Source organism: Pongo abelii, chromosome 20 (genome assembly GCF_028885655.2).
Source record: "Pongo abelii isolate AG06213 chromosome 20, NHGRI_mPonAbe1-v2.0_pri, whole genome shotgun sequence".
Taxonomy (NCBI): Eukaryota; Metazoa; Chordata; class Mammalia; order Primates; family Hominidae; genus Pongo; species Pongo abelii.
The window spans coordinates 7494698-7514441 of record NC_072005.2 but is presented as its reverse complement, the minus strand read 5'-3'; the positions used below and the strand labels follow the sequence as shown (position 1 = coordinate 7514441).

At 57.2% G+C, this 19744-nt stretch overlaps 2 protein-coding genes across 4 annotated transcripts; both read right to left on the bottom strand.

Moving 5' to 3' along the window:
• Positions 1–68: 68 nt before the first annotated feature.
• MCOLN1 (mucolipin TRP cation channel 1) lies at positions 69–12491 on the bottom strand. 2 transcript variants are annotated; one of them, XM_002828548.6, is made up of 14 exons: positions 11386–12487; positions 8933–9138; positions 7468–7635; positions 7184–7349; positions 6479–6587; positions 6147–6243; positions 5850–5949; positions 5404–5510; positions 5137–5286; positions 4905–5006; positions 4421–4543; positions 3560–3775; positions 406–536; positions 69–300 (listed from the first exon to the last, which is right to left on the bottom strand). In XM_002828548.6, exons 1-14 carry the CDS (start codon positions 11414–11416, stop codon positions 264–266), a joined length of 1743 nt encoding a protein of 580 aa, XP_002828594.3. In that variant the 5' UTR covers positions 11417–12487; the 3' UTR covers positions 69–263. The 2 variants fall into 2 exon arrangements, with proteins under 2 accessions (XP_002828594.3, XP_024092505.1); XM_024236737.3 differs by lacking the exon at positions 406–536 and having other exon boundaries at positions 11386–12491.
• Positions 12492–13212: 721 nt separating this feature from the next.
• Positions 13213–18092, bottom strand: ZNF358 (zinc finger protein 358). 2 transcript variants are annotated; one of them, XM_009252693.4, is made up of 3 exons: positions 17861–17939; positions 15925–16027; positions 13213–14982 (listed from the first exon to the last, which is right to left on the bottom strand). In XM_009252693.4, exons 2-3 carry the CDS (start codon positions 15995–15997, stop codon positions 13289–13291), a joined length of 1767 nt encoding a protein of 588 aa, XP_009250968.1. In that variant the 5' UTR covers positions 15998–16027; positions 17861–17939; the 3' UTR covers positions 13213–13288. The 2 variants fall into 2 exon arrangements, with proteins under 2 accessions (XP_009250968.1, XP_002828595.3); XM_002828549.5 differs by lacking the exon at positions 15925–16027 and having other exon boundaries at positions 17861–18092.
• Between the last annotated feature and the right edge of the window lie 1652 nt (positions 18093–19744).

The window sequence follows — 19744 nt, the reverse complement described above, 5'->3', positions numbered from 1 at the left end:
GCGCCTTAAAGGGCCTCACACCACTTAACGAAAGGACTGCTCCTCCCGCTAAAAATGAAAACGACACATTTATTTTCCCTTTTATTCAACACCCTCCCCACCCTGTCTCCCCGCCCCCAAGGGTCCAACACGAAAGGTCCAGGCCCTCCTCGGGCGCGACAGGGAGCAGATCATTAAAAGCAAACCCTAAAAATAAATAAGCGGGGTAGGGGGCGGGGTTCTCCGCAGTCCAGGGCCTAAGGTCCAATGGCAATCAGGTCGAATCAATTCACCAGCAGCGAATGCTCCTCCGAGGGGTCCCTGGAGGAGGGAAGCAGGGAAGAGGGGCGTCAGTTTTCTCTGGCTCGCTCCCCTTTCTCCAGTCCCTAACCCCCAATCTGAATGGGCCAGACCCGGGACTCGAACCTTCCGCAGCAGCAGAGAAGGCTGCAGGCCGAGCCGCTCCCGCGGCGGAACTTGCCGGAGGTGGGGCTGTCCTGGCACTGTGCGATATAGGCCTGCAGCTCGCTCTCCTCTGCGCCTGCGCTGCCGGGATGCTGGGGAGAGAAGCCGGGAGGCTCAGCCTGAAAGTGGCTCCCAACCTCCAAGGCCCTTGAAGTCAGCCCTCCCCTCCAGCCATATCTGCATCGCTTCCCACCTCCGGGCCTTTGCACTTGCTGTGCCTGCTCCACCCGTTGTTCCATAGTTTGCTTGCACAGAGAGACCTTCACTGACCCCTCAATGTGGATACAAGCTGTGTCTTTGCCAGTCTGTGTCTTTGCCCTCTGCTGTGGGCCCAGCACCTAGAGACCTAGAGCCAGGGCTGACACGACCTCGGTGCTCAGAAACCATCTATTGAGTGAGCTGGGTGCACGCTGAGCACAGCAGTGGGAGCAGGGCCTGAGTTTGCCCACCAGAGTGGATGCATGTGTGTGATGTCTACGTGCTAAGGCAAGACAGGAAGTAGTTCCAAGGGCCTGAGTGAATGTGTCTGTGGGACAGCTGAATCCATGCATGGGGAAAAGGGGGTGTACCCATCTGCCGGTGACACTGGATGTGGCAGGATCCCAGCCAAGGCTTCCTTCCTCTCACTCAGCCTCATGGAGGGGCCATCTTTTCTCCAAGTTTTTTCAGGCTACTAGACCTTTGCTTTAGCTATTCCTTCCCCTCGGTGCACTGCCCTTGGGCTCCCATCTCTTCGGTTTAGAGACAATGGAAGTATTCAATATCTATGCTGTCCAATATGGCAGCCACCAGCCACACTGGCTTTTGAGCACTGGATACAGGATAGTGCAAGTCAGGGGCTGAACTTGCAATTGTACTTCATTTGAATTAAAATTTTTAAAAAATTGTTTTGTTTTGTTTTTGAAGCAGAGTCTCGCTCTGTCACCCAGGTTGGAGTGCAGTGGCTTGATCTCAGCTCACTGCAACCTCTACGTCCCAGGTTCAAGCAATTCTACTGCCTCAGTCTCCGGAGTAGCTGGGATTACAGGTGCGTGCCACCGCGTCCGGCTAATTTTTTGTATTTTTACTAGAGATGGGGTTTTGCCATGTTGGCCAGGCTGGTCTTGAACTCCTAACCTCAGGTGATCCACCCCCCTCGGCCTCCCAAAGGGCTGGGATTACAGGCGTGAGTCACCGTGCCCAGCCGGAATTAAAATCAAAATTTAAATAGCTGCATGGGGCTAGAGACTAGTGATGGATAGAACATTCTAGAAGCTCTCCTGGACCTACTCTCATACCAATCTAAAGCGGGGTCCCTCTGTAACCTTCCACTCTTCCTTCATACCTGTTACAAGTAGGTCATTGGTCATGGGATATCTGTTCCTGTGCCATCCTTGCCCACAGGCCTTAAGACAGATCATGCACACCGGATTTTCCTCCATGCCCAGAACCCAGCACAGATCTTGGCCCTTGGATATGTCTGCTGAAAGAATCCTATCCACCTGCCACTTCCGCATCCTGCTCTGTCCCCTGACCCTTGCAGCTTGCAGGGAAACCACTGTTCCCAGCCACCCTACTAAACAGAGGACAGAGGGGTTAGGAGCATGGCTTCTGAAATCAGACAGCCCTGGGTTGAGCCCAGTTTTACTGCTCAGAAGCTAACCTGGGTGGGCACAGTGGCTCACACCTGTAATCCCAGCATTTTGGGAGGCCGAGGCGGGTGGATCACAAGGTCAGGAGTTTGAGACCAGCCTGGCTAACATGGTGAAACCCCATCTCTACTAAAAATACAAAAATTAGCCAGGCATGGTGGTGTGTGCCTATAATCCCAGCTACTCAGGAGGCAAGAGAGAATCGCTTGCCTACTGAGGCAAGAGAATCGTTTGAACCCAGGAGGCAGAGGTTGCAGTGAGCAGAGATTGCACCACTGCACTCCAGCCTGGGTGACAGAGCGAGACTCCGTCTCAAAAAAAAATAAAGAAGCTAACTTTGGGCAGGGTCAGAGGGAGTCGGGGTCATCGCTGGGGGCTGGGGTCAGGGTGGGGTTTTTAGGGGTCCGCCGTAGGAATGGGGCCAGCTGAGGGTCACTGTGTTAATGGCAACGTCCCAGGGTCAATGACAAGGTCATTGAAACTGTATGACTTAGCTGGGTTCAGTGGCTCATGCCTGTAATCCCAGCACCTTGGGAGGCCAAGGCGGGTGGATCACCTGAGGTCAGGAGTTCGAGACCAGCCTGGCCAAAGTGGTGAAACCCCATCTCTAGTAAAAATACAAAAATTAGTCAGGTGTGGTGGCACGCGCAAGTAATCCCAGCTACTCAGGAGGCTGAGGCACAAGAGTCGCTTGAACTCAGAAGGCGGAGGTTGCAGTGAGCCGAGATCATGCCATTGCACTCCAGCCTGGGCCACAGAGTAAGATTCCATTTCAAAAAAAAAAAAAAAATAGGCTGGGTGTGGTGGCTTATGCCTGTAATCCCAGCACTTTGGGAGGCCAAAGTGGGAGGATCACTTGACCTCAGGAGTTTGAAACCAGCCTGGGTAACATAGTGAGACCCTTGTCTCTAATAAAATAAAGAATAATACATTAATAATAAAATAAAATAGGCTGGGCGTAGTGACTCACGCCTGTAATCTCAGCACTTTGGGAGGCCAAGGCAGTAGGATCACCTGAGGTCAGGAGTTTGAGACCAGCCCGACCAATACGGTGAAATGCCATCTCTACTAAAAATACAAAAATTAGCTGGACGTAGTGGCATGTGCCTGTAGTCCCAGCTACTCAGGAGGCTGAGACAGAATTGCTTGAACCCTGGAGGTGAAGGTTGCAGTGAGTCAAGATTGCACCACTGCACTCCACCCTGGGTGACAGCGAGACTCCGTCTCAAATAAACAAATAAATAAACTCTATGACTCGGTTGCCCTGTTGGTAAAGGCCAACTCAGGCCCCCTCCTGGCCCAAACCCACCTTGACATCCCCCCGCGCCCCCCAATTCCGAACCACCCTCTTTTTGGTTTCATAGAGTCTCCCATATTCTCTCCTGGGGTCTTCTCTGTTCACCCTGCGGTGTCCCCAAGACCCCCTCATGGCAGACTCCAGGGCACCCAGAGCCCGAGCTCGGGGCTGGGCGCGTGCGGCTGACCTTGATGGTGTCGTAGGCGCCGGTGATGAGCGCGATGAAGAGGCTGAGCACCATGTAGATGAAGAGGCTGATGAAGGAGTACAGGTAGAGCTGGGAGAAGAGCCACACCAGGCTGCTGCGGCCCTGCTGCGCCTGCATGGCGGCGAACGTCACAAACATGTCGTCCCCGTTGATGAGCGAGAACAGGCACTCAGACACCATGGAGAGCGAGCGGAACTGCCAGAGGGGCGGCGGGGTCAGAGGGAGCCAAGGCATGGCCAGGAACCGGGGGCTGGGGTCAGGCTGGGGTCCCATGTAAATGGCCAGGAGCTGGGGGCTGGGGTCCCACAGGAATGGCCGGGTCCCGGGCTGGGGTCCAATGTGAATGGCCGGGACCCAGGCTGGGGTCCCATGTGAATGGCCGGGTCCTGGGCTGGGGTCCCATGTAAATGGCCAGGAGCTGGGGGCTGGGGTCCCACAGGAATGGCCGGGTCCCAGGCTGGGGTCCCATGTGAATGGCCGGGTCCTGGGCTGGGGTCCCATGTGAATGGCCGGGTCCCAGGCTGGGGTCCCACATGAATGGCTGGGACCCAGGCTGGGGTCCCACATGAATGGCCGGGACCAAGGGTCAATGACAGGGTCACAGGGCCGACCTAGGGTCTGGGTAGATAAAGGAGGAGGGGAGTAATCCAGGTCGAAATTAGGGTCATCAGAAACTCTGACAATAATGACACAGGGTCACAGGGTCAGTGTCAGGGTCACCAGGGACCACAGGGGACAGTGGACAGACTCCCAGCAGTCACCAAGGGGTCATCTGGGGGGTCACAGTGTCAATGACAAGGTCACGGGGTCAATGTCAAGGACATCAGGGGTTAGATGTACCTTCACATGATAAGGCCCCAGCACGATCCAGCCACAGAAGCAGTAGCCCAGGTAGATGACGGCCACGCAGCAGCAGAAGCGCATGACGCTGGGCAGAGCCACCCGCAGTGTGGCGATGAGGATCTGGGTTGGGGCAGAGGGAGCCTCGTTGAGGGTGTGGCCACAACTCAGGTCAGCTGTGGGCACCCAGATGGGGGTGGGAGGGGTGTGGCCATGGGAGCCAGTGGGTGCCTAGAGGGGGCGTGGCTGTGTCTGAGGGGGTCCGAGGGCAACGCACGGCTGGACTCAGCTGGGTGGGCACAAAGGAGCAGGCTCCAGGGGCCCCGCGCAGGTGCAGTGACAGATACATCTGGTGTGGGCAGGCAGGAGGAGGAGGCTTGCGAGGGGCCATTGGCCGGGGCTGGTGAGTGCTGCATGTGTAGGAATTTATTTGGAGGGTGTGGGGTAACCATGCGGAAGGCCCAGCCGCGTGCGCAAAACTCACATTGTAGTTGTGGAAGAAGGTCAGGTAGCGGATCACGCCCACCCACACCAGCAGCGTCGAGGTGCCCAGGAGGATGCTGCAGACGTCGTAGCTCGCCAAGTTCTGTGGGTGGGAGCTGCGTCAACCTATCTGGCCCAGCCCTTCCTTTGGGGGTCCTTGGGGAGGATATGGCCCCAGATAGGCACTGACAGCAGGAATGGGACCTGGGGCCCAGGGTGTGGGCAGGACGCACCTTGGCCTCGATGCCAATCTTCATGATGGTGCCTGAGATGGTGAGCACATCGCTGGTGACGAGCAGGATGTACCAGCCATTGACAAATTCCAGCCGCTCCCACAGGCTAATGGCCCGTCCCCGCTGCCGCCACATGAACCCCACAAACTCCTGCAGAAGGCAGGCGGGGTGAGGGCCTGACCAGGAACAGGACCCTCAAAGCCCTGGCTTTTATCGCCCCAGGGCCAGGCGGGGAGCACACCGGCACACACAACGCAGAAGCCTCACGTTCTGCAGCAGGAAGCCTCGAAGGAGCGAGCGGGCGCAGAGAAGGAAGGACAGGGAGCAGGTGAGGATGACCACCACGTCAAACAGGAGCCGGAAGCTGTTGTCTCCTGAGGGGAGGGCAGAGTGGGTAAGGCCAAGGATGGCATGGAGCCTTGGGAGGCTAGCGTTGGTGCCAGGCCAGGCTGGAGACCTAGGGGGCTACACGGTTGGTTTTGGTTGGTCGGTGGGCTCAGGGCTTGCTTGGGGTGAGTCAAGAACCCTGGTCAGTGCTGGTCTGGGGCTTGGGGGATCTCAGCACAGGACAGGGTCTCTGGTCTGTGCTGATCTGAGGCTCAGCGGATTCCTGGGGAGGTCACGGCCCCCAGGCAGCGCTGATCTGGGGCTTGGGGAATCCCAGGACAGGCCAGGGCCCCTGGTCAGCGCTGGTCTGGGGCTCAGGGGCTCACCGTGCCGGAAGACACTGGGGTGCTTACACTCCTGGATGTGGGCCTGGGTCTCCAGGCTGATGGGGATCCGCCCACTGTGTGCTTTGTTGTCAAACGTGATCTGTGGGGGCCAGTTGGGGGCAGAGTAAACCTTGGCAGCCCCAAGCCCCAAGGTCCACATGACAGGTGGCCTGACAGACCCCGGGCTCCCTCCCTCATTACCCGCACGCTTGCCCTTGGTCAGTGCTCCCAAGACACTCCCTGACCAGGTCCCTGCCCTGGAACTCAGGAGCCCTGTGGGTTCCCGGGGGGCCTCACCAGGACGCTGAAGGTATAGCAGTCCGGGATCTCATTATTGATGAGGCTCTGGAGGTTAATGGTCTTCAGCCGGAAGTGGATGGTGACATTGACCAGCCTAGGCAGGAGGCTCGGGTGAGGGTCAGGGGTGTCTTCGGGTCCCTTCCGGCCCCAAGTGCCAGCGTCCCCTGCCATGTGCTGACTCTGCAGCTGGCAGGGGAAGTGCTCAGCCAGCAGGCACCAGCACGGGTGGGGGGGCCCTGTCCCCACCTTAGGGAAGTAGTTGCTGGGGTGAGAGTGCCTAGTGTGCTGCCTCCCCCACCCTGGGCCCCCCTTGAGTGAGCAGGCAGTACTTGTGGAATTTGAGCGTGAGGTTCTTGTAACTGGCGCTGCTTTCCAAGAGGGTGAGATCGTCGCTGGGGGGCGGAGGGGGCCGCTCAGGGGGATCCACCTGGATGCAGTCTGAGGACAGGGAGTCAGGGAAGGGCCTCAGGGGGCCGGGGAGGCCAGGCTGGTCTCCCCAGAGTCCCCAGTGGCCTTCTTCCCTGTGCTTCCCCAGGGTTGGGTCATTCCTACAGGCCTGGCACTCTCTGGGCCTGCGGATGTTTTACTGAATGAACCATATTAAAATATAACACCTGGTGCTTTCTACGTGGCAACAGTCACACTCACACTAAGCACACTTGTTTTTTTTTCTTGCTTTTTTTCTTTTTGAGACAGGGTCTCACTCTGTCACCCAGGGTGGAGTGCAGTGGCATGGTTATAGCTTACTGCAGCCTCAACCTCCTGGACTCAAGCGATCCTCCTGCCTCAGCCTCCTGAGTAGCTGGGACCACAGGGGCACGCCACCACGCCCAGCCAATTTTTTTGTGCGTAGAGACAAGGTCTTCCTACGTGGCCCAGGCTGGTCTCAAACTTCTGGCCTCAAGCAATCCTCCCTCCTCAGCCTCCCAAAGTGCTGGTATTATAGGCGTGAGCCACCTCGCCCAGCCACAGCTGTTGATTTTAATCCCAGCAGCTCAGGCTCCAAACAGCGAAGCCTCGTCCTGCCCACTCACCAGTAACCACCATCGGATCAATGTCAAATGTGTCGTTGGCTGGGTCCACATGGCCTCGGTGGTAGTACTGCTGGCAGAGAGCAAGCCCTGAGCCATTGGTCCAAGGGTCACCCCCGCCACGGACATACGCATACCGGCCCAGTGACACGTCAGGCAACGCCAGGTACTGTGGGCAGAGAAGGGGAGGGCCTGTGAGTCTGGCCCGCTCTCTGCAGCCCACCCACCAGCACCTGCCCGCCCACCTGCACCTGCCCGCCCACCTGCACCTGCCTGCCCACCAGCACCTGGTCCACAGCATGGAAGATGGCCTGGTACAGCTGCTCCCGCGTGTAGGCTGCGAAGGTGTCATCCGCCCCGTCCGAGTAGCCCAGCAGGAAGAGGTGTCGGAAGGCGATGGTGTTCTCTTCCCGGAATGTCACAGCCAGCTGATTACTGAGCCCAAACAGGATGAGCTGGGGAGAGGGTAGTGGAGGTTGGCATGGCTAGGATGGGGGTTGGGGCGTATCTCCCTCGGTGCACAGGCCCTGGAAGAGGACAGGGAGGGCCCTGCAGATGTCCACTGGGGTGGGGCAGGGCCGTGCTAACTTGGGCCACAAACACGGATTTCACTTATGCATTTCTTTGCTTTGATTAATTTCACCCCACCTCCTGGCATAAGCTCCATGCCACGCCCACCACGGTATCCTCCCCCGTACAACACAGGGTGGGCACTCGTGTATCTCACTGCAGGGACTAATGTTCATTAAATGTTTACTGGATGTTGGATTCTGTGTTAAACTCAAACTTTCAGGGTTAAGTACCATGACTGGGTCCCTTTTCTTTTCTTTTTTTTTTGAGACAGAGTCTCACTCTGTTGCCCAAGCTGGAGTGCCATGGTATGATCTCAGCTCACTGCAACCTCCACCTCCCAGATTCAAGCAATTCTCCTGTCTCAGCCTCCTGAGTAGCTGAGTTACAGGCACCTGCCACCACACCCAGCTAATTTTTGTATTTTTGGTAGAGATGGGGTTTTGCAATGTTGGCCAGGCTGGTCTCAAACTCCTGGCCTCAAATGATCCACCCACCTCAGCCTCCCAAAGTGCCGGCATTACAGGCATGAGCCACCATGCCTGGCCAATTGGGTTCCTTTTCTGAGGGAAAATTAGAGGCATAGTGACATGCTAAAGTCAGCCCAAGATGTGAAGCAAGTACTTAGGGCAGTGGTTGGGTCTGATTCATCATGGGGTTCCCAGAGCCGAGCATAAGGTCTGGCATGGGGGAGGGAGAACTATCTGTGCAGCCATTGGGTCAACATGGTGTCAGACTGCCTGGGTTCAAATCCCAGCTCCCAATGTTCTGGTGCTGTGTGACTTTGGGCAGGTCTCTTAACCTCTCTGAGCCTCAGAGCCTCAGAGTCGGCTTCTTTTTTTTTTTTTTTTTTTGAGACAGAGTCTTGCTCTGTTGCCCAGGCTGGAGTGCAGTGGCATGATTTCAGCTCACGGCAACCTCTGCCTCCCAGTTCAAGCGATTCTCCTGCCTCGGCCTCCCAAGTAGCTGGGATTACAGGCACCTGCCACCATGCAGGGCTAATATTTTTTGTATTTTTAGTAGAGACGGGGTTTCACCATGCTGGCCAGACTGGTCTTGAACTCCCAGCCTCAAGTGATCCACCGGCCTCGGCCTCCCAAAGTGCTGCTTTAAGACTCTTCTTCAAGGAGCACAGCAGCCACAGGTGGCCTTCGGCTGGGGCCCCTGCTTGGCTGGCCTCACCTGCACTGTGACCACCAGGATCTTGACCACTTGCAGCATCAGCTTGCAGGGCTTGCGGCCCTTGGCTCGAAACTTGTCGCAGGGACTCATGAAAAAGTATTTGAGACGACGGCGAAGGTCTTCCTCTTCCGGGGGTGTCGGAGGGGCTGGCGAAGGCCCCGCCTGGGTCCCATACCCGGGGTTGGGGGTCAGAAGCCGCTCGGTCTCTGTGGGAATAGGAGAGGGCACTGGGGTGAGGCCTGGGCAATTCCCCTTTTCCCCTTTCTCCAACCAGGAAGGCAGCACACGCCCTATCTTCATGTCCCCATCCTCCTGCCAAGGAAGAGCTCTGAGAGGTCTAAAGAAAACCAGAAAACCTGTGACATTGTAGGTATCTATGCACCTGTCCTGCTCAAAGGTTATGAGTTGGGGTTTGGGAGGTACAGGGTTTGGGAGGTACAGGGCCTGGGCTGATTCCTGCCCCTCCTGCTCACCAGCTCTCTTGAGCCTCAGTTTCCTCATCTGCAAAATGGGGCAATAATACGTCTCATGGGAACGCTAAGGACTGGATGCTTATGAAGCACTGATCACAGGGGCTGGTCCATGGTGAATGTCGGAACATTTCATCAATGTTCCCGTTATTGATCTGTGGGGAGAGAATGAACTGCTCCCACTGGCTTTTCACTGGGCGTTCAAGGCTCCTGGGCTCATCCCAACTCCAGCTTCCTGACATGAGCACAGAACTCAGCCTGTATTCTAGGTTTGTCTGGACAAATACCCAAAACATGACCTCTGGGTTCATTATAACCTGGCCCATCAGCTGACACTCTCAGAAGCCAAGGACCTGGAGAAGAGGTAATTGACAATATAAGTAATAATAATGGAACACGTTCGCTAAAGACTCATTTTATCTCCCTGAAAAGCACCAGCTCCTGGAAATCATGCAGCCCTAGCATCAAATCCCAGACCTGCCACTTTACAGTAGGTTGACTCCAGGTACCTCCCTGAGCCTCCATCTCCTCATCTGAAGAGTAGAAATTTTAAAAAGGCTACCCCTTGGCTGGGCTCATCTCCTCATCTGAAGAGTGGAAATTTTAAAAAGGCTACCCCTTGGCTGGGCTCAGTGGCTCATGCCTGTTATCCCAACGGCTTTGGGAGGCCAAGGTGGGAGAATCTAGCCTAGGTAATACAGCGAGACCTCCCTCTCTACAAAAAAAAAAAAAAAAAAAATTTAAATAGTCAGGTGTGACGGCTCATGCCCATAGTTAGTAGCTGGGACCCCATCTACCCGGGAGGCTGAGTTGGGAGGATCACTTGAGCCCAGGAGTTCGATGTTACAATGAGCTAGGATTATGCCACTGCACTACAGCCTGGGCCACAAAAAAAAGTTTATTAAAAAAAAGAGTCCACCCTCTTCCTGAGCCTTGAGGTTGAGATCCTGAAGCTGCTCTGAGAATTCAGTGAGACAGCAGATAAAGACCTCTTCAGCAAACACAAGCTGTTCTAATCACTGTTTATTTTTTTCCAACCTAACGGTTAGATCTAAGCTTTCAGCAACTGCTGGAGTCAAAACCAGTCACAGTAGCCCAGAACTGTCCCTGTCACACCCCCATGGGGATGTGCTTTCTAGGGCCTGGCCCCGTGTTGCTTTCTAGGGCCTGGCCCCTGCCTAGCAAAGCTGTCAGGATAAATGTGTGCACTGTCAGAACCTCCCCTGCAGAGATGGACAAGTTCCCGGCCCCTCCCTTTGCAATGGGATGCTGCTGTGGCTATTTACGACAAAGCCAGAGGGCAGGGCCCGCTTACAAAGCTGAGATTACAGCTAACCCACCCCAGACCCTACTAGCTGGGACACCAGGACACCTATCAGGTAGGGGTCCCCAGCTAGCTCCAGAAAGGGAAGCTAACACAAGGCATCTTCCTCCAGCCTCCCCGAGGAGGGGTCGCATCAGAATTGGCTGGAAGCCCGAATTCAAGAAGGCTGCGCTTCCACCGGTTTGGAAAGCTAAAACTGAGTTAATCGCCTGGGGGCAATCCCTCCAGCTCTCCAGGCTTGAGCTTAGGGAAGCTGAGCATTTGTCTCCTGGAATCAGGAGGGGAAGCCTGGGAGTCTCACGTGCGGGTTGGAGAAGCTGGTGCCCGCTGTCTGAGTTCCAGACGAAGTTGAGCAATTGGAACCTAGGCTCCCAGTGGGAATCCCAGGAACCTCGCCGCCCCAAAGGGAGAAGCTGGCGGCCCGGCGCGATCCCTGCCTGAGTTTGGGAACCCAGCAGAGCCTGGGTTCAGGAGGGAGAATCGGAGAGGCTGGTGCCCACCCGCCGCCCAAGTTCTAGGAGCCGTCTGCCCATTTCTCCACCGTGAAAAGTCAGCGCTGGAGCTTAGAAAAAAGGAGACTGGGAGCTCCGCCGCCCCAGGTTGGAGAAACAGCCCGCCCGCCTGAGTTCGGGGCCCCACGGTGCCGCCCGCGCCCTCACCTGAGCCGCGCGGCCCCGCCGGGGCTGTCATGCTGGGGCGGGAGCGCGGGACGCAGGCGGGTACGGCGGGGCAGCCTGGGTCCGATCGCCCGCCGCTGTCACTGCGACCTCGCTCCCTCGCGGCGCGGCTTCAAACCCTCCGGCATCAGCTGATCTGTGCCTCGGTCACGTGACCCGGTAGTCCAGAGCCCCTCACGTGACCGCCTCTGGTCCCGCCCCCTGCGCCACGACAACCCCTGCCGGAACAGCGCGCATGCGTGCCTCAGCCGGCGCCCTCTGGGTCGAAGGCAGTCGCGAGGTCCTAGCGCCGACACGCTCTGGTTGGCGGGGGATGGGCTGACTCTGAGCTTGGCAACGATGAGCTCCGCCCTGGTTCCCGGCCATGCCCCGAATCCGGTGCCAGGCTCGTGACTTCCATGTCTAGAGCTTGACCCCTTATCCTCCTTGGTGCCTGGTGATGACCCTGCCTACTATCTCAACGCTGTCTTCCTCTTACTCCCAGAAACTCCTTTTACCCTTCTCCTGCGCATCTTCAGCAAACACGATTTCCTAATTATGTATCAAATAGAACCACTTATCCCCACCCCTATGGCCCCCAGCCCAGAGTCTTCCAACATTCCTGGCCTGGATCTTTGCAGCAACCTCCTCCCCGATCTCAGCCTCCCTCCACTCCACTCTCTACCCAGCAGCCACAAGCATCTTCAAAGAATAATTCCTATCCGTCCTGCGAGAACCTGCCCTTGGCTTCCCATTGCTCTGGACTGACAGGCAGAGTCCCCACTCTCGTCTATCAGGGCCCTCTGATCTGGCCCCTACCTCCATCCAAAGCTCATCTTTCCATAGCCCCAGAGCCTTTGCATACTTTTGCCCTGGAGCGTAATGGTTAAGAATTTGGACCCTGGAGGGCAATTGGGATTTAAATCTAGGCACTGACAAATGCCACTTCTACATCTTCCAGAGTCCCTTCAACTCCAAGCTGAGCGCAGTGGGTGGGGCATGCACCTGCAATCCCAGCTACTCGGGAGGCTAAGGTGGGAGGATTGCTTGAGCCCAGGAGGTCGAGGCTGCAGTGAGCTATGATCACACCACTGCACTCCAGCCTGGGCAACAGAGCAAGACTGTCTGAAAAAAAAAAAAAAAAAAGTGCCTCAATTTTCTCATTTGCAAAATGGGGCTATTCAATCAAAGTCATCTACCTACTGGGGCTGTTGAGAGAATTAAATGAGAGAATGCAAAAACTATCGCATAAGGCTGGGCAAACAGTACTGATTATTAAATTAGTGATTATTGGGATTACAAAATCCTTCATTGAGAAAGCTGCCTACCATTTATATCAGAAGTCTTGTTATGCTTCTCCTAGAATGTACTATACCCTGTAATTATTTTTTAAGTATTCTGAATTTAATATCTGTGAGCTCTGTGCAGGTCGAGGCCATATTTATCTTGTTCCCTGCTGAGACCCCAGCAATCCAGAAATGTTTGTTGATTGCATAAATGAGCAACTTTTTTTGCTCCCTGCTGAGACCCCAGCAACCCAGAGATGTTTGTTTTTGCATAAATGAGCAACCTCTTTTTGCCCACTTGTGTACCTACTATGTGGGCTTTGAAGAGCAAGGGATAAGTGAGAGGAACAGAGAGTGGTGACTAGTGGGATGGACCAGGGTGAGACATTGTGGGTTAAGCTGGAAAGTCTAGCTGGTGGGCCCAAGAAGGAAGCCAGGACACTGGAGCTCCAGATTGTGGCTGGCCCTGGCCACACTGTCCCATCTCCGGAGCTAGGGGCTGTGCTCAGAAAGAAAGCACAAAAGGCAAGCCACGACACAGACCCCGGAGGCAGTGGGAGGATTTTACTAACTGCACAACACACAACTTCCCCAGGCCCCCTAGGATGCCGGCGTCTCCTTCAGCCATCAGGCCCCAGCAGTGCCCCTTGCGCCTGTACCCACTCTGGACTCTCGCCGGTAGGGAGGGCTGGGCTGACAGGGCCACGAGTGGGAGAGCAGGGGTCAGGGCAGGACACAGGGTTGGGATCAGGGCTGGGCACAGGATCAGGGTCTGGGCTGGGCACAAGGTCGGGATCATCGTCGTGCCCAGCCTTCGGGTCAGAAGATTCCACAGGAGTAGGGCTGGGGGTGGATCTGGAGCCGGGGAGGGGTTTGGAGCTGGGATCCGGCAGAGTGCCCGGCCCAGAGCCAGGGTCAGGGTTGCGGCCAGAGCTGGTGCCAGGGCTGAGGCCCAAGCCAGAGCCGAGCACAGAAACAGCATCAGGACCCAGGAGGGAGACCTGCCCCGGCCTCATCACGGATGCAGGGCTTAGGCCAGGCCCAAGGCCCAGGCCGGCGGCCGCTGCAGCAGCGGCTGCACCCTCATGCACCCGTTTGTGCTTGGTGAGGCTGGAGGCCTGGCCGAAGGCCTTCCCGCAGAGCTGACAGCGATAGGGACGCTCGCCCGAATGCACGTGCAGGTGCTGGAGCAGAGCTGAGCTCTGCCCAAAGGCCTTGGAGCAGTGCGGGCAGGCGTACGGCCGCTCGCCCGTGTGGATGCGCAGGTGGTGTTGCAAGTTGGAGCTCTGCCCGAAGGCTTTGCCGCAGTGGGGGCAGCGGTAGGGGCGCTCGGCCGTGTGCGTGCGCTGGTGCTGCAGCAGCGCCGAGCTCTGCCCGAAGGCCTTGCCGCACTGCGGACACGGGTAGGGCCTCTCGCCCGTGTGCGTGCGCAGGTGTTTGAGCAGCGCGGAGCCCTGACCGAAGCCCTTGGCGCACACCGGGCACTTGTGGGGCCGCGGGCCGCCGTGCGTGCGCAGGTGCTGTGCCAGGAGCGAGCCGTGCCCGAAGGCCTTGCCACACACCGGGCAGTGGTGCGGCTTCTCCCCGCTGTGGCTGCTGCGATGTTTCAGCAGCGTGGAGCGCCAGCCGAAGGCCTTGCCGCAGGCCGCGCACTGGTATGGCCGCGCCCCGGTGTGGATGCCACGGTGCTGCGCCAGGGTGGCACCGTGGCTGAAGGACTTCCCGCAGTCGGGGCAGCGGTACGGCTTCTCGCCGCTGTGGGTACGGCGATGCTGGCTCAGCCCGGAGCTGCGACGGAAGGCTCGCCCGCAATCCGGGCAGGAGAAGGGCCGGGGCGGGCTGGCGGGGGCGGGGAGCACCGCGGGGCTGGTGGCCAAGACCTGGGGGGTGGCAGTGAGGCCAGAGGAGATGGGGTCCACGCTTGGATCGCCGGGGCTGAGAGTGTCGCTGTTAGGATCGAGAATCAAGGGTACGGGGCCAATCACATCTGGATCGAGGTCGAAACTCGAAGACATGGGGTCGGGATCTTGGGGTTCCGAGCCCGGAGCTTCGGCGTCGGGGTCCAGATCCTCCGAGACGGGCTCCAGATCTTCATAGTTGGGGTCCACGTCTTCCGGGACAGTGTTGAGGTCTTCAGGATCAGGCTCTGGGTCTTCAGAAACCGGATCCAGATCTTCAGGATTGGGGTCTAGGTCCTCGGAGTCAGAGTCGAGCTCTTCATAAACGGGTCTCAGGCCTTTGTGGCCTGGGTTCCTGACCAGGACTGAGCGCCTCATTTCAGGCGTGGATGTGCCGGCAGCTTCTGGGGCAAGACCTGCAAGGGCAAGGATAGAGGGTAGAGGGTAGGTGGGTTCTGTGGGAGCGGGGGTGTCTTTTGGAGTCTGGTTAGGGATGAGAGAGGGGACCTGATTGTGCCCCCAGAGCCCACTTTTTTTTTTGAGATGGGGTCTCGTTCTGTTGCCAAGGCTGGAGTGCAACGGTACCATCTCGGCTCACTGCAACCTCCGCCTCCCGGGTTCAAACAACTCTCCTGCCTCAGCCTCCTGAGTAGCTGGGATTACAGGTGTCCACCACCATGCCTGGCTAATTTTTGTATTTTTAGTAGAGATGGGATTTCAGCATGTTAGACAGGCTGGTCTCAAACTCCTGACCTCAGGTGATCTGCATGCCTCAGCCTCCTAAAGTGCTGGGATTACAGGCGTGAGCCACTGTGCCCAGCCCCACTTCTTTATTTTTATTTTTTTGAGACAGGGTCTCACTCTGTCACCCAGGCTAGAGTGCAGTGATGTGATCATAGCTCACTGCAGACTGGAACTCCTGGGCTCAAGCAATCCTCCCACCTCGGCCTCCCAAGTAGCTGGAATTACAGATGCACCACCACACTCAGCTAACTTCAATTCTTTCTTTCCTTCTTTCTTTCTTTTCCTTCCTTCCTTCTCTCTCTTCTTCCTTCTTTCCTTCCTTCCTTCCTTTCTCTCTCCCTCTCTCTCTCTTTTTTGAGATGGGGTGTCGCTATGTTGCCCAGGCTGGTCTCAAACTCCTGGACTCAAGCAAACCTCTGGCCTCAGCCTCAGAAAGTGCTGGGATTACAGGCATGAGCCACTGTGCCTGGCCAAACCCCACTCACTTCTGAGCATACACGTGGATCTTTCCCTTGTCTCTGACTGCAAGGAGATTTCTGACTTACCCCAGCTAGGGCAGGGAGTTGAGGGACCCAGGTGGGACATGGTAGGACCCTCCCCTCTCAGCCCCGAACCTGGACGGAGGTCATGAGACCCGGCACTAGAGGTTTCTAGTCCCCAACTCCATGGCTCTGCCCCTCTCTCCATCCTGGGCTCCTCTTGTGGGAAGCTGGGGTCCTGTGGAGGAGACAGTCCTAGGTTCCTACCCCGTTGCTGGGCATCCCCGCATGGGGAACAGTGTGGGTGTCAGGGTTCCTGTGCTCCTGAGCACATGGCCTGAATTCTTGTCCCATACTTGGGGGTGGCAGATTAATTTAGGGGGTGAGTTCTGGTAGGGAGGCACCCCTCCAGCAGCAGCATTCTGAGCTCTAGAACCCATGTCTGGGGGATAAGAATATGCAACAAATAATGTCAGGTATCCCTCCCAAGTCACTGGGGAAAGACAAGAAGACGCTGGCTTGCCCTCTGGGGAAAAGAAAACCTGAATTCCAGAACTCACAGCTCCAGGTGGGAGTCAGTGTCAAATTCTCTCTTAGACAGATGGGAAATGCCCTTTCCTACAGGCAGATGGTGAGCATGATAGAGTGATATTTGGGACCCCTCCTGGTGAGGAGGGGTGACCAGGGAGACTCATGAACCCCATAGGCAAGAGGGTGGGGACAGTTGTTAGTATACCTGTTTTATTTATTTATTTATGTTTGAGATGGGGTCTTGGTATGTTGCCTAGGCTGGACTCAAACTCCTGGGCTCAAGTGATCCTCCCACCTCAGCTTCCCAAAGTATGGTGATTACAGGCATGAGCCACCATGCCCGGCCAGTATATCTGTTTTCCCTGTTGGCTAGAAGGTCCTGAATTTTAACTTCTAGCTGGAGGATAGGCAAAAATAATACCTGGGGACCCTCTGAAGTTAATGAGGGAACGCCTGAGCCATCTCCTCCCATGGCTGGGACATGGTGGGTAGTGTCAGCACACTTGTGGCCCTTCCTGCAGGAAGGATCCTGAACTGAATTGCCAGCTTGTGGCTAGGGGCAGACTGGGAGGTAGAGGGACAAAAGCTGGAACCACTTCTGGGGAGCAATGGGAGCCCAGGATGACCTGCCGGGAGGATGCCTTGAGCTCCCCACCCCATGGCTGGGTGTTGAGGTGTCAACAATGAATGATCTGCTCCTGGGAGAAGCTGTGGGGAGACCTGTGGCTCCACTTCTGGGGAAGGGAATACACTGAGCCACAACCCCATTGCTGGGAGTGTGCAGGCAAACAGAGCCGAGTTCCTGGACGGGGGTCCTCAACCCAGACCCCACAGTTGGAGAGTGGGGGAAACAAGACCTGGGACCCCTCCTGCATGAGGGGCAGAGGAACCCTTAGATTGCCTCCAGGGGAAGGGGCCCCCTGAATTCCCATCTCTTAACTGGAAGGTGGGAGGATAAATCACTTAAGTCTTTCCTGAGTTCCCAGGGGTGAGGGCAGGTGGACCCCTGGATCACCTCCAGGGGAATGAGCTTCCAGAACTACAGACCCCAAGACTGGAGGGGCAGGGGAACAATCGCTGGAACCCTTCCTAGGGTCCTGGGGGAAGAGGGAACCCCTAGGTCCCCCTTTTGAGGACAGGGCCTCCTGAACTCCAGACCCTAGGCGGGAGGTGGGAACAATACCTCGAATCAGGAGGGGACGGGGTCCTGGATCGCCTCCTAGGGAGGGGGCGTCCTGAGCTCCAGACCCCAGAGCTGGCGGGCGCCCCCCACCCCGCCCGATTGAAGGCTCCCAACCTCCTGGCCCTTTCCCCCTCGGGCCTCAGCGGCGGGATGGGCGCGCTAGGCCAGGGCTGGCCGCGGAGTCCCCTCCCCATCGCTCCCGCGACCCCCGCTCGCCTGGGCCAGGGCCGGCTGCGCGCAGGACGGGGGACGAATAGAGGTCGCCCCGGGCTGCGCCCCGCGCCTGGAGCCCCCTCGCCCGCCCGCCCCCCACCCAGCCCCCCGCCCCGGCCCCAGCCCGCTCGCGGGGACACTCACCCGGCGCCCCTCGCCCCTGCCCGGCCCGCCGCGCCCGCGCCGGCCGCCGGCTCCCCCCGGGCCCGCAGGAAGCCCCCCGCCCGCCAGCCCCGCCGGCGGCCCCCTCGGCCCAGCGGCCCCGCCAGGCGCTCCCGGGGAGCGAGAGGGGCCGGCCGAGGGCCGCAGCGGGAGCTGCTGGGACTTGTAGTTCGCCCGCGCCCGCCGCGGCCGTCGCCATCGCTGCCCCCGCCCCCCGGGCAGGCCTTTGTCCCCGGCCGGGCCACCCCGACCGCGCGGCCGCGCCTTTGTCTGCACCGTGCCCCGCCCGCACGCAGCCCTGGCCCCGTCCCTAGTCTCCTCCTGGGCCTGTCTCAGCCCCTCTGTGGCCCTGGCCCTATCTCTTTCCCTCCATCCCTGTCCCTCTCTCTGTCTCTCTCCGTCCCTATCTCTCTATCTCTGTTCATTCTCTGTCTGTCTCTTTCCCTGTCTTCCCATCTCTGTTCCTTTCTCTGTGTCTCTGTCCCCACCTCTTTCTCTCTGTGTTCCAATCACTTTGCCTCTGTTGCTTTCTCTGCCTCTATCTCTCTCTCTGTCTGTCTGTCTCTCTCTCTGTCTCTGCCTGCTGCCCATGTCTCTGACTCTATCTTTGTTCATAAAACTCTACACATGTTGTTCTTGGAGACTTGCAGTGCACACAGGCACAGCCAAGCCTCTCAGCTCTGCAATCTAAAAACACGCCTATCTTTGCTTAACCTAGCCTTCCTCCAATTTTTCCTTTTTGCATGGTGAAACCCGTCACCCTTTCTGGGTAACACCCGCCAAGGCACAGATTTGGGATATTCCTCCTCTAGTGTTTTCAGCCTCCTACCCAGATGGTGGGTCACCGCTGTCCCCGGAGGCCTCCAAGTGCTAGATGTGAGTGACGGTTTCCGGAGAACCTTTATGCGGGGCCGGGAAGGGCTGGGGGCAAACTTTCCTTGGAGACACAGATCCCCGCTACCAGCCAGGAGAGACAGTGGAAATCAGCTCCCGACGGCTGGCCCACGATGTTCTCCACTAAATATAAACAGTGGCCACAGAGTATAAACAACGGTGAGGCAAGGCCACTCTGTGACCATGTCTGAACCAAGATAGAGACATGGGCCCTCTGCAACCACAAAAATGAGCTCTCATCCCCCTCTCCAAGTGAGCAGAATTGACTGCCTCTTCTTACCGACGACAATTCCAACCCAACTTCCATCCTCCCAACTCCGAGATAAAAATCACCGAAATACTTAGTCAGCAAAGTACTCCCAGCTTCCCGACAATACCACCCTAGTAATTCTCTTTAAAACCACCCAGTATAGGCTGGGTGCGGTGGCTCACGCCTGTGATCCCAGCACTTTGGGAGGCCAAGGCGGGTGGATCTTGAGGTCAGGAGTTTGAGACCAGCCTGGCCAGCATGGTGAAATCCTGTCTCTGCTAAAAATACAAAGATTAGCCGGGCGTGGTGGTGGGTGCCTGTAATCCCAGCTGCTCGGGAGGCTGAGGCAGGAGAATTGCTTGAACCCAGGAGGTGGAGGTTGCAGTGAGCCGAGATTGCACCACTGCACTCCAGCCTAAGCAACAGAGCGAGACTCCATCTCAAAAACAAAAACAAAACCAAAAACCCAAACCACCAAGTACAAGCCCAAATTCTATAAGATGCTCCTCTGTCCCCATGTCCTCCTTATAGAGACACCCTATGGTTCCTTCTTCCTTCTTGAACCTTCTAGATGTGTGTTGGACTCAGCCTGAGACCTGCTTTCCATCTTTCCGCAGAGCCCACAGCAGATCTGAGAGATTGGAGATAACTTCAATTGGATTATGCCCCTAGTTCGTTATCCTGCCACTTCCTGGATGATCCCATTACAAATACATGTGATG

What these genes read in the sequence shown, in the direction of transcription:
- MCOLN1 (XM_002828548.6), bottom strand. Translation starts at nt 11,416, where the DNA reads ATGACAGCCCCGGCGGGGCCGCGCGGCTCAG. An exon ending in TGATCCGATGGTGGTTACTG is followed by an intron (nt 6,588 to 7,183) that starts GTGAGTGGGCAG and finishes CCCTGTCCTCAG; the next exon opens with ACTGCATCCAGGTGGATCCC. An exon ending in CTCACGCTCAAATTCCACAA is followed by an intron (nt 6,244 to 6,478) that starts GTACTGCCTGCT and finishes CCTCCTGCCTAG; the next exon opens with GCTGGTCAATGTCACCATCC.
- ZNF358 (XM_002828549.5), bottom strand. Translation starts at nt 18,077, where the DNA reads ATGGCGACGGCCGCGGCGGGCGCGGGCGAACTACAAGTCCCAGCAGCT. An exon ending in GCAGGGGCGAGGGGCGCCGG is followed by an intron (nt 14,983 to 17,860) that starts GTGAGTGTCCCC and finishes TTGCCCTTGCAG; the next exon opens with GTCTTGCCCCAGAAGCTGCC.